Source organism: Petromyzon marinus, chromosome 38, assembly GCF_048934315.1.
Source record: "Petromyzon marinus isolate PM22_M1 ecotype Great Lakes invasive population chromosome 38, UKy_Petmar_22M1.pri1.0, whole genome shotgun sequence".
Classification (NCBI taxonomy): Eukaryota; Metazoa; Chordata; class Hyperoartia; order Petromyzontiformes; family Petromyzontidae; genus Petromyzon; species Petromyzon marinus.
In genome coordinates this window covers 10883134-10896628 of record NC_133704.1, presented here as the reverse complement: position 1 = coordinate 10896628, position 13495 = coordinate 10883134, and the positions used below count along the sequence as shown (strand labels likewise).

The 13495-nt window shown below is 49.1% G+C and overlaps 1 protein-coding gene across 1 annotated transcript in view; it reads left to right on the top strand.

The window, feature by feature from the left end:
• Nucleotides 1-13495, top strand: part of USP32 (ubiquitin specific peptidase 32) — an 83851-nt gene that overhangs the window by 57697 nt on the left and 12659 nt on the right. Inside the window, exons 20-31 of the mRNA XM_032967618.2 lie at nucleotides 286-424; nucleotides 1235-1340; nucleotides 1679-1852; nucleotides 2072-2246; nucleotides 3799-3950; nucleotides 5389-5518; nucleotides 6467-6708; nucleotides 8114-8298; nucleotides 9656-9742; nucleotides 10960-11083; nucleotides 11490-11681; nucleotides 12827-13166. Coding sequence (XP_032823509.2) covers nucleotides 286-424; nucleotides 1235-1340; nucleotides 1679-1852; nucleotides 2072-2246; nucleotides 3799-3950; nucleotides 5389-5518; nucleotides 6467-6708; nucleotides 8114-8298; nucleotides 9656-9742; nucleotides 10960-11083; nucleotides 11490-11681; nucleotides 12827-13166 — 2046 coding nt within the window. The remainder of the gene's footprint in view (nucleotides 1-285; nucleotides 425-1234; nucleotides 1341-1678; nucleotides 1853-2071; nucleotides 2247-3798; nucleotides 3951-5388; nucleotides 5519-6466; nucleotides 6709-8113; nucleotides 8299-9655; nucleotides 9743-10959; nucleotides 11084-11489; nucleotides 11682-12826; nucleotides 13167-13495) is intronic.

The following is a 13495-nucleotide window of genomic DNA, read 5'->3' as shown; positions in this document are numbered from 1 at the left end:
CATTTGGATATTTTGTTGAAACATTAATGGGGATTGGCAAAAGATTTCCAAAACTGATGTTTCCATTTGGCATTATAAAGACACTGCGTATTACTATGACAAAATAGTTGCCCCCATTTAAGTACTTGGTAAAGTAAAGGATTTTAAAAAAAATATCTTGTATAGGACATCAATACTTTATTTAAATGTATTCCGGGAATTGATTGCTGAGGGAGATGTTGTGCAAGGCATGAGGCCCTGCAGAGTTCTGAGTTATGGATATGTGTGTGTGTGTGTTTGTTACAGTTCCCACAGAAAAAGGAGCGACCGGGCTGAGCAATCTGGGCAACACTTGCTTCATGAACTCGAGCATCCAGTGTGTGAGCAACACGCGGCAGCTCACGCAGTACTTCCTCTCTGGGATGCACCTCTACGAGCTCAACCGGTAACTATACGTCCAGCCACTACTCACCAGCTCACAGCCACCAATTGTACAATACGCCCAGCTACTACTCGCCAACTTACACACACAGCTGCCAATCGTACAATAGGCCCAGCCACTACTCACCAACTCACAGCCACCAATCCTATAATACGCCCAGCCACTACTCACCAACTCGCATACACAGCCACCAATCGTACATTATGCCCAGCCACTACTCACGAACTTGCACACAGCTACCAATCGTACAATATGCCCAGCCACTACTCAATCTAACACACAGACCATTCACACAATACATGCAACCACTATGCAACTAACACACGGATACATTCACACACAGCTTCCATGAATACACTACAATTACGCTCAGCCACTACTCAACTCATGCACACACACACACGTGGACACATGCACGCACGCACACACACACACAGTCACTACTGCTCAACTAAATATTGATTTAAAGCTTTCGTGACTGCAGTAATTCATATTTTTAGTTCTTTCGGTAAAGTCACGTTTAAGGGAAACAACAAAATAATAAAATATATAATATATTAATATATAATATATACATATATCATATATAATATATATTTATATATTATATATAATATATTACTATATTTTATATATTGATATATAATAGATAAATATATATATAACATGTAATATATATTTATATAGATTTTATTATTTTGTTGTTTCCCTTAAACGTGACTTTACCGAAAGAACTAAGAATATGAATTACTGCTCAACTGTTGATGTCACGCAGTATAAACCTGCCTGGTGTCGTCACACTTCTCTCCACAGCACGAACCCGCTGGGCATGAAGGGCCACATGGCCAAGTGCTATGGGGACCTCATCAACGAGCTGTGGAGTGGCACCCAGAAGAACGTGGCACCGCTCAAGCTGCGAGTGAGGATGCATTGCACACCCACGGCTCCGGCGTTGAATTGCAATGGACTATGACAAAAAAAATCACCCCGGCGGTTCGCCCCATCTCATCAGATCTCAGAAGCTTAAAATAGGGGGATAACTCTTGGCTAGTGTTTGAATGGGTGATCACCTTGCGCAGTAATGGGTGATCAACCTGTGAGCCACACGGCCACCTCCTGCATATGGTTTGTCTGCGGTGTCAAGTTTATACGCACGCGCATACGTACGTAGAACTTATTTCACACCGTACGTAGAACTTATTTCACACCGTACGTAGCCAAACCGTGCTTGATCGAGGTTTGGATTGCAACCCGCAGTGGACCATCGGGAAGTACGCCCCTCGCTTCAACGGCTTCCAGCAGCAGGACTCCCAGGAACTGCTCGCCTTCCTGCTGGACGGCCTGCACGAAGACCTGAACCGCGTGCACGACAAACCATACGTGGAGCTCAAGGACAGCGACGGGCGCCCCGACCACGAGGTCGCCACAGAGGTGAGTGCGTCGTGACGCCCATTGCCCCACCATCCCTGCCGATACACTTGAACGGTTTGTGGAATCGTTTTTTTGGAAAAAAAGGTGTAGATCGGACACATTCTCAGGTGCGCGCGGAAGCTTAAGGGAAAGAAGTTTATCTTCGCACGTTACCCGCCTACCTGAAACCCCCTTAGCACCTTAAAACCTGTGGCCAATTCATTGCCCCCTGCATCGCAGGCCTGGGAGAACCACCTTCTGAGGAACAAGTCCATCGTTGTGGACCTCTTTCACGGGCAGCTCAAGTCCCAGGTTCGCTGCAAGATGTGCGACCACGTGAGCGTGCGGTTCGACCCCTTCAACTTCCTGTCGCTGCCATTGCCCATGGACAGCTCCATGCACGTGGAGATCACGGGTAAACGTGGGACTGAGACGTGCGCACGCACACATCACACACATCACACACATAGCAAAAACAAAGATCCCCTGTATAGCCTGAACAGACTGTAGGAGCAAGTTCTGTTAGCGAGCACCTATGGAGGCCGGCACGGCACACGAGGGGATGGGTGGCCAACACCACGCCTGGCCCCAGTGGTCATGTTTACACACTGCACCAGATACTCAATTTGAGGCTGAGTCGAACTAGGGGAGGCCTGGGACCAGTTCAGATAATCGACACTGGTGTTGGCCGTGAGCGGGAATCGAACCCGGGTCGCCAGGTTCATAGCGCAGCGCGCTAACGCTACGCTGCCGCTACACTACCGCTTCCCACACACATCTCACAGAGACATTTCACGCACACGTTCGTGTGCTTAAACAGAGAGAAAGTTCCCCTGTATAGCCACATAGGCTGTTGTGGCCGGTACTGTTAGTGAGCACCTATGAAGGCCAGCATGGCGCAAGAGGGGGCAGTTTGTCTAGCACCACACCCGGCCACCTTTGTCTCCCCAGTGCAGATATTTACACACCGCGCCAGGTTCTCATTTGAGGTTAAGTTGACCTAGGGGAAGCCTGGGACCACAGTTCAGATACTTGCCCCTTGTTTTAGCAGTCGCCGGCAATCGAAGTCGGGCCCACCGGGTTCGTAAAACGTGCACTAACCACTGCACTACTGATCCGCCACAAAGGCAAAGATCCCTCTTGTAGTCAGACAAGCTGCTGAGGCAAGTGCTGTTCGTGAGCACATATGGAGACCGGCATGGCTCCTGCGCACACATGTGCCCACATGTGCACACTTGTGCACACACACCTACCAAATTGCACGTGCACACTTACCAAATCTAACTCCGCTTGCAGTGAGATTAGGAAGTTAATGAAAACCTTGAAATGGCATTCGCTCACAACTGTTTGTGCGATAAACTGTTTGTGTGTTGAACACTTTTTCGTATTATACTGGTCCATTGCTAACAGTAGAACTTTAGAAGATTTTAGAGTCATTGTGTTATGAAGAAGGGCCAATGCTCAAATTGTCACCTGTTATATATATTTCAATTAAGGTCACAGTGTTATTATTGCGTTTGGTGAGGAGCATAGAAGTACAATACAATAATCGACCTTGCCGCACTGTCCACTGCTGCCCACTGCTATGTGGCCCCAGCATCCGATAACATTTTGTATGAGCACTTCTCAAAAGCTGCTAGGCCTCCGTGATCTGGCGAGATTGTGCGCATTCCGGCGAAGGGGTCGTAGGAGTCCCCAAAGTAGTTGTAACTTTGCCGACCCCGTGCCCCATACTGGACATCTTTTTAAAAAGAGCATCGTAGCTCATCGGATGCCTCCTGCAGTCTAAATAAAGATTCTGCTTGGGATTCTGTTAGCCTCGCGGATACCTCTTCACCGCCGGCACAGGGCTGGTACACGAGCGGCGAGCAGGCTCCAACCAACTGCGCACGCTCGTCGTGAGCGGGAAGCCCGTTTTGACGCGTGTGCTTTTGTGGATTGCTGGCCGGCTGGTTGCCCTGCCGCAGTGATCCGCCTGGACGGCTCTGTGCCGGTGAGGTACGGGCTGCGCCTGGGCGTCGAGGACAAGTACAGCGGCCTGAAGCAGCAGCTGAGCGAGCTGTGCAGCCTGCAGCCCCAGCAGATCCTGCTGGCGGAGGTCTTCTCCTCCAACATCAGGGTGAGCCTCACAGGATGGGGCGATGGCGGCATTGTTAGCATCCTCGTCGTCATCATCATTATCATCATCATCAGTATCACCGTCATCACCGTCATCATTCTGATCGGCATGGTCCTCAGGCGCGCATGCCTGTAATCCAGTACTTCGTAGGCGAGGGTTGGTGGAACGCATAAATTCGTGACACTCCCTACTCATGGGTATCGAGGTCGCCATCTCCTGGCTGGCCCAGAGTATGATGGTAATACAGAGTAAGTGGATTTATATTCTTCGTTCTTTCGGTAAAGTCACGTGGAAGGGAAACAATAAAATAATGCTTGTGTTGCAGTCGTAACGTCGTGAGAATTTTATTGTTTTATATATATTTTATTATTTTATTGTTTCCCTTCAACGCGACTTTACCGAAAGAACCAAGCATATGAATCACTGCAGTCACGAAAGCTTTAAATCAAAATTTAAGTGGATTTATGTCTATCTTTACTCCATCTGCACTGGGATTGAGTGTGTTACCCCCCCTCGCCCGTGTGGGTTCTGTCCAAGTACTCTGGGTTCCTCCTGTTGTGTATAAACGCTCATTCATGGAGTTGGCCAAAGATCCGTAAATAGCACAAAATTATCATAGGACCACAGAGCTTGGGCAGGAGCCGTCGCTGGTTCTAGTTCCCTTCTCACTTGTCCTTGGTTGCCTACGCCTCCGTGCGAAATCTGTGCGCGTCACAAATTCTCGAGCGTTTTCAGACGCAATTTTCATGATTGATGCTAAATATAAAAAGAACACGTTGATACTATAATCGCCGTAAGCCACTGCACATTGCTATCGTCATCGGCAGGCGTTGCAAACTCGGCAATTGTCATTGACATCCATCGTCGTCAACGGAGCATCATCACCCTCATCGTCGTCAGGTCATCATCATCCATCGTATGCCATCATTGTCATCGTCATCACTGTGAGTGTTATCATCATTGTCATCGTCATCACTGTGAGTGTTATCATCATTGTCATCGTCATCACTGTGAGTGTTATCATCATTGTCATCCTCCATTATTATCTGAGCATTATCATGATCCATTTGTAACGTTTTCAGTGCATACAAATAATAACAAAAGTACGAACGACGTATAAGTAAAAGAAAATTTACACAAGTCAGATGTGTAAATAAATCTGGGCTTCTTTATATTCGGTCGACAGACACGGGATTTGCATTTTTTATGATGCCGGGGGGAAGAGTGTTAATGGTGTGGTCCACCAAAGGTTCTATTTTTGTCCTCATTAAGGAAAGAGTCCCCCCCCCCACCGCCACCTCTTCTGTGCATCAAAACCGTGGTGAAACTATGGAGTCCCACTTACCTCTTGGCTCAACACAGTTTGCACACGTTGCGTCACCGGGCTATTGTGTGCAAACACGAGGCGGATTGTTGAACTTTCCTTTTGTTTGGCCAGAACTTTCCGGACGACAATCAGAAGGTGAGGTCCGGTGCCACCAGCTATCTGTGCGCGTTCGAGATACCGGTGCTCTCCGGGGACCCTGCTTCCACGTCGCCCACCGACACACACTTCACACCCATCGGAGGTCAGTTCGTTGCTTCTTGCAGTCTGTGTCTCTGTAGGGCGCCACGGTGGTGAGATGTTAACTGCCTCACGTGGTCTACAGGAGGTCGTGGGTTCGATTCCTACCCTGACGCCTGCTGTATATTTGTAGTTTGCATGTCTCTCTCCCCCGTGGTCTTTTGGATTTTTCTCTGGGTCTTCTGGTTTTTCCCTCATTTAAAATCATCACACGTCTTAAGAGTGTTTGGCTGCTATAAATTTCCACATGATCAGCCAATTGATTGAGCTATCATTTGTGGTCAGGTCTGTGTGTCTCTGTGCTAACTCTCTCTGCTTAGATGTCTATATATGTGTCTGCGATCTGTACTCTATCACTCTTAACCTATAATTTAGCAATCTTTGAAATAACGCAATCAGCCAGACCATGCGTTAATTGTGTTTTGACCGACCCTCTGTGCTGCATTATATTGTTTCCAAATTTTTCTAAATCTTGTTCGATTTGATGTGCTTCTCCATCTCTCTTTGTCTCTCCTACATCCTAAGGCCTCGGCACAGAGACCCTATCTCTCTGTGCTCCGTACGTTATGTCTCTTTGTGTCTCTGTGTTAACTCCCTCTACTTAGGTGTCTGTATATATATCTGCGGTTCTGTGTTTCCTCTCTCTCTTAAATTTAGCTCTTCTATACCTGATGATGATTGCTTGCATTGCAATCGAAACGCCGTATGCTATTATGTAATTTTATTATTATTTCTACGTGACTTTACCGACAAAACCAAAGAGTAATGCCTGCAGTCACGAAAGCACCAAATAAAGTTTTTACATTCATTGTGTTAAACGATAACCTCCTGCCACCATGCTTTGCGCCAACCGCACACATAAGCACAAGCAAACTACCGCAGGTGTGTCACCAACCATGCCCACAACCGACTTCCGCGTGAACTGTGTCCCCCAACTGCGCGACCCTCCCAGAGGAGCGAGCCGCGAGCGATGCGCTGGCACCCGCGGACGTGGGCTGCCTGCGCAAAGCAAAGAGCGACAGCTGCATGCCCAGCAGCAGCAGCAGCGGCTGCTCCCCTGCCGGAGGTGCGGGCGGACTGGCCAAGAGCGCCTCCAACGGGCTCACCAACGGGCACCTGGCGCAGTCCTGCCGTCCGGAGCAGCTCGGCGGCGTGCAGCCCTCCGGATACGCCATCGCCGTGCACCGCAAGATGGTACCCACTCGCCGCGCTCGCTCGCACGGCTCGCTCTCGGGTTATCCGCGGGCTGATTATCCTTTCCCGCGGGTAGACCGTCCTCACCCCCACGCCTCTCATGCGCACGGAACGAGGCACGAGGCGCTGTGTATGCGGCCGGAGGAGACGCGGCAGAATGGAAGCGGGTGGAGAAAGAAAATCCGAGCGGCCCGACAACCACCCAGTCATCCAGTCATGGGACTTTTGGCCGAGAAGATGAAGGAAATGAATGATGGGGCGTGATCAACCTTAGCCCAGGATTTGCGTGTGCAGCCTTCCGATTGCGAGCCAAGCGCTCTAAGCATAGTGCCGCTCAGCGGGATTGTTTTTAAACGCCCGTGTCACGGTAAAAGGCTTGAGTGTCTCTGTAAAAGCTGTGCTTTTAATGCAATGACAGCTGAGGCATTCGTTGGCCAATGTCGGCAGTTATTCGGGGAACAGTATTTTATGTTATTGCAGTATTTTGTAAACATATTTGCCTAAAAATCCTGTTTTTGATTATCATCTTATTCACAAAACCTGTTTTATATGGGGAACAGCCGATCTGACGTTGTTTTCTTCACGTGGTGAAGAGGAGTCGGAGGGGCGCCGCGGTTGCGAGATGTTAACTACCTCACTTGGTATACAGGAGGTCGTGGGTTCGATGCCGGCCCTGACGCCTGTATTTTTTGAGTTTGCACGTCTCTCTCCCCGTGGTCGTGCGGTTTTTTTTCTCCGGGTCCGCCAGTTTTTACTTCCACATTTAGAAACATGCGGTTCAAGTTTTTTTTTGCTATAAATTTCCTCGTGACGATAAGCCTTTTCGTTGAGCTATCACTTGTAGTTAGGTCGCTGCAGAAAAATATCTATATAGCTCAGGAGGCCTTACCTGACAAAATCCAATATAAAGTTTAGTTTTAGTACTTTTTACAATGTCTTTTTATGAATAAATACTATCCTATACATTTTCCACATTTTTTTGGGCGTTTGGAGGTTTATCAAATGCACCCATGTCTGCGACGTGATGGCATGGGCTGAGCATTCGTTTCGCTTCTCTTACTCTGCGCATCTTCGTGTTGTGCCTTTCGATCGCGGAGGATTATAGGAATTGTATGGCCAGATAGGGTTTGCAATTTTGTAATGGGTGAGAAACTTGAGCATGGTGGAAGTGGGAAGTTTATTGATGAATGTATTGGAGTGGCACCTAGAGGTCAGCATCCAAAAGGAGGACCTGTAGCCAGAAGGTAAGATACTGTCAACACAGTCCTTTGGAGGTCAGTTGTCGACTGTTTAACGGCTCCAGATTATAGCGGAAGAAAGCAATAGCCACGTGCAGTGGCATCCATAATATTATCTGTGACGGCCTTTTGACCTCTAGCTTGATCTGGTGCTCTGCACGTGGCAGATGCGTATGGAGGTCTACTTCCTGTCATCGCACAAGAACCGACCGAGCCTGTTTGGGATGCCACTCATTGTGCCGTGTGCGGCCGGCACGCAGCACTGCCACCTGTACGACCTGGTGTGGGGCCAGGTGGCTCGGCTCGTCAGCCCACTGCCACCCCAGGAGGCCAGCAACCATGCACAGGACTGGTAATGCCACCCGCGCATCACTCGCACAACAACAACAAAAACACAAAGATCCTCTCTCGTGTAGCCTTTCACAAGCTGTCGTGGCCAGGACTGCAAGCTCCGACTGAGGCTGGCACGGCACACAAGGGTGTGGTGTTGTTAAACACCATGCCTGGCCACGTTTGACTCCCCGGTGCTAATACACGCACTCATGGAGATGTTAAACCATGCAGTTATTACAAGTATTGGTGCCACACCTCGGGCACTGAGGAGCCAAACACTGGCTTCGCGAGGAGAAGGCAGTGCAGTACGCGGACTAAATTGCCATCTGTTTCCATCCGTACGGAGATAATGTTGTTCCCTCGCATGCATGGGTTTTCTCCGGGTGCTCCAGTCTCTCCTCCTGCTTATATATATAAAATACTCTCATCATTAATTGGCTGAAAACATCTTAAAATAAAGACCCAATGCAGGACTCTCCTGAACTAGAGTCCTCTAGCTCAGCGTAGCTCTCCTGGATAAAAAAGTAAATTACTGCTCAGGATAATTGTGAAAAATACAGCTTTACTTGCAGTATTCCTAACTCGCTATTTAATTGCCAATTCTGACAAATTATTTGTCTTGTGAACAGTTTTGTTTAGTTCCTTTTTATTGTGCTCAGTCCAGAAAGTTAAAATGTAATTTCGTATTGTTATGGGGTATAAGCAGTGGTGTGATGACTGTGATAGCAGGGCCGTTGTTGCACTCATTATTATTTGTGCCCAAGTGGCAGTTACCATTGCATTTCCCCTAACACGACATTGACTTTTGTTTCATGTTTTGATGGTTATTAGCATAGTTAACTAAATTAGCTTTTGCCCGTCATAATTAAAATATCATGTCATAATCATGTTATACTACCGTTTGCATGTTATTTTGCCGAAAGTGACAGTGTTCTAGAGGTAACTTTAATTGTAAGTTTAATTGTAAAGAAAATCAATTCCCACATTTATCCGGATGGACATCTGTGAAAAAGAGCTTCATAGCTCATCGGATTCCTCCAGTCTAAGTAACGATTCAGATTCTGACATGACAACTGGATTCCAACGATTGTGCCAGGCAGTGGATGGGTTTTAGCTCTAATTGACATCAGATGATCAGATCTATACGGCCTAATTCAAAATAAACCCAATCAAGAATTGTAACTGTATTTTGTCGCCCAGTTATTTTCATGAGCCTCTACCACAGCTTGTTTCAGTGCCCCCATCGCCGGTTGAACTCTTGTTATGCCCGTTTGAAGGTTTCCTCCATGTGGGTGCAACGCTGCCAACAGAATTAATGTTGATCTTGTGCAACGGTCCAACCCCCTGCCCTTGTTGTGTGTCCCCCCCCCTTGCAGTGACGACAGCCTGGGCTACCAGTACCCCTTCACGCTGTCCGCTGTGCAAAAGGACGGGGTCACGTGCGCCTGGTGCCCTTGGTATAGGTGCGTTAGTTAGTTAGTTAGTTAGTGAATCCTCTTCATCCCCTGTGGGACACGCATTGAGTTCCCTCCACTTCTTCCTGCCCCTGGCAACATGTTGGGCGTCGCCCCAAGAGAGGTTGGTCGCTGCTACCGGCTCGGACTTCACGGTCTCGCGCCAGCTGTTCTTGGGTCTCCCAGGTTTCCTTTTGCCTGGTAGTGTCCATCTTATGGGCAATTTTTGGTATACCCTCCTGTTCCAGGATGAGTATATGTCGGAGCCATAGGTGAGTGTCTGGGGGTTATTCCACGCTGGTACGTCCCCAGACGCGTTAGACCGTTTCTCAGTTTTTCCAACGTGCGTTTGTCAGGGCTCTTTGTCTGCTGGATGGCTCAAGTCAGCGGTGCTCATTCTTTACCTTGTGGCCTCAGGGCCTCCCCTTCAAATGGGCTCTCACATAGGCCATTAATAAGGTTCATATTGTATGTATCTTATCAATGTATTATGTTGGGCAATGCAATAACAATCCTGATACACTATTTGTTTACAAATAAATAATATTATACCAGTTTTTATTTATATAGCTTCTTAATGCGACCACATCTCAAGATGCCCTGCAGAAACTGTGGACATCTCTTCTCGAGAGGGAGGATGTCAGAGGCAGAGCAATAAAAGGAAGTTTTCTCTATATCCTGCGTTTGAACAGGAGCAAGGGAGTCACGGGCAGTGTACGAAATGTAATTTTTATTTTAAGTCACATTTTTCATTGGCTATAAAGCCGGTGACTTAAGTTCGATTCCCATCAATGGCTAATGTCAGTGGCAAGTGAGGTCTGAACTGGCTTGGGTCCTACTTCTCCGACCTGCACTCAGCCGCATGTTGCTGCAGCAGTAGTTGGACACTGAGCTGATCATTATTGTCGATGTATTATCATTATTCTGATGATTCATTGTAGTATTTGAATCAGACGATGTCCGATCGGTAAGCTCGAGGTGACCGAGCCCGATGTTCCAACTTGCACGTCTCAACGTGTGCCTTGCGCTTCCACATTTGTTCTCGTTGCGTCTGCAAACATCCCGTCATGTCTCCTGGTGCGCCCACACGCATATAGCGGTGCATTTGTGCGCTCCTGTTTGTGCAGCATCCACTTATGCCATTTCGCGTTGACAGCTGCGAGTGTGACAGCCCTGCCGTGTCTCGTTCTCGTGTCTTGATTGGACTGCCTGCGCACACTTCACAGGTTTTGCCGTGGATGCAAGATCGAGTGCAACACCGTGGTTTTTGTTGGAAGCAGCGGAGTGTACATTGCCATCGACTGGGACCCCACAGCCCTGCATCTGCGCTATCAGACGGCACAGGAACGGGTAAAGCAAAGCGCTCACTGCGGCATTGCATCGTCGCTCTGCGTCTCTCTCGTCCCACATTTGCGGGGCACTACCGCTAGTACAGGGCATTGGTAGGTGCTGTTGTTGCATTGGCATAGCATGTGATGCATTTAATAGTTATACTAACACAAAGCAGACTGTGTCCGCATGGTGAATCTTGACTGTCTGATGGTACAGTCTATGCTAAGTATGTCCTCACAAGGACTAGGTTAATTAATTAGTGGGGGTTGCCGCAGTATAGAGGTTGTATTGACAAAACCCCTTTAATTCCACGAAGGCCTAACTAGGCCCACTCCACCAACGCGTGCGTGTTCCTGCGTTCGTGCGTGTTCCTGCGTGCGTGCGTGCGTGCGTGCGCGTTCCTGCGTGCGTGGCGGCCTGCCAGGTGTGTCTTGAGCACGAGAGCGTGGGCGAGTCTCGCCGTGCGCAGACGGAGCCCATCAGCTTGAACAGCTGCCTGCAGGCGTTCACCAAGGAGGAGGAGCTGGGCGAGGATGAGCTCTACTACTGCTCCAAGTGCAGGGCGCACCGCCTGGCCAGCAAGAAGCTGGATATCTGGAGGCTCCCGCCCAGCCTCGTAAGCCTCCCCCGCGCTACCCGTTTTATGCCACCCCCTCCCCCCCACTCAATGTTACGCGTCAGGCGGATTCCGTCGATCTATATTTTTATAGAGCACTTTACGCCGTAAAGGCAACTCGGAGAGCACTTTACAACAAATAACATTTACGTGAATTCCTTTTATATTATTGATGTGATTCACCCCCTCCAGTGATTGTTAATGTTTGTAAGTTTCCTTTCAAGTTTAAGGAACGATTTTGTTGTTCTCTCGTTTTCTGTCTCCATTTTAACAGTTTTGTCCATTCCGCCACCCCTAAAATAACAATTGTTATGGCACTCGTTTATCCAGCAAAGTCCCAGTGATTCTCATGACTCCTTTTCAGGAGGGTCCTGCCAAGTTTCCACAGTAAGGGGGGGTGGGGTGGGGGTGCGATGATTGCTTTGTTTTTTCCAATCCGAGTAATGTGGAATTTTTTTTTATTTGGACCACGACGCTGGCACACAACGGCCTATTTATGCGAATGACGTCCATGGGATGTTTAACGTCCACTGTGTAGCAGATGCCGTGTATGAACATGGAAAACAACATGCTCTGATAATATCTGCATTGCATTTGAAACTGATTGGACTGCACCAGAGATAGCCTTCCAGTTTCAAAAGCAATGCATATATTTATTTATTATCAGAGCTTGTTTGTTTCCATGTTCAACACAAGTAGTACTGTGTGTGGTTAATGCAGACTTGATTCCTTGCAAAATGTTTCTATTTGGTGTTTGGACATCTTAACACCTGTTTTATTGCCAGAAAGGGTAAAACCTCTTCTTATTTTTTCAACGACAGGTTTCTCAATGCTGGCACTCGTTTCGGCCGACGGGCCTTCTTCTGGAAATGCTGAGGTCCACGAATAGAACGTCTTCCATTGTCTTGCTGTGGCCGCGTTTGGCAGTGGCGTGTTGCCACGATGAATGCTCGGCGTAAAAATAATAATATGCGGGCCTCTGTTAGTCCATTGCCTCCCTGTGCCTTGTTGGTCATGGTGGGCGGGGGGGAAGTTATTTTGTGCATACTTCACCCTGCTAGTCAGTGCAGGGGTGTGGTGGGCATATCCACAATGGAGTGTGAGACCGAGTGATTCGTCACCTGTGGGCTCGCTGCCGTGCACAGATCATCCACCTGAAGCGGTTCCAGTTTGTGAACGGTCGCTGGATCAAGTCGCACAAGATCGTGAAGTTCCCCCGCCGTGGGCTCGACCCCAGCGCCTTCCTGGCCCCGCGCCGCGACCCCGAAGACGCTCACGCCGTCTCGCCCGCCACCGCCACCGCCGAGGCGGCCGCCACCACGGCCATGTTCGCCACGGCCGCGGCGGCCATCGCGGCCCTCAAGGAGGTGCAGCACGACATAGGCGGGGGGACGGCGGCCGCGCCAGGCGCGAATCTCTACGGCGGCCTCGATGCCGTCCACTCGTCGTCCTCGTCCGACTCGGGGTTTGCCGTCGGCGCGAAAGGTGAGCGGTCCTGCGGCGGCCGCCGTGCTCCGGTCGACTCGTTGGACCGCGACTCGAACCCGCTCGGCTCACCGGCGGTCGGCCGCCTCCTGATCACTCTCCGGTCGCTACGACCGCGGTTGCCGTTCCCGTGACCATCGCTCGTTGATTCCTGCTCGCCACGTTGAGGCCTCTGACCAGAATGACCGTTTCATCTCTCCTCCGCACTGTGTTCATTCAAGCGGCACGCTGCAGGTCTAAATGCGTCTTCTCTCTTTGCTTCATTCCACACTTCTCCTCCACTTTGGAATTTCCTCCCATCGTCTCGTATAATCTTACTCAATTTAAGA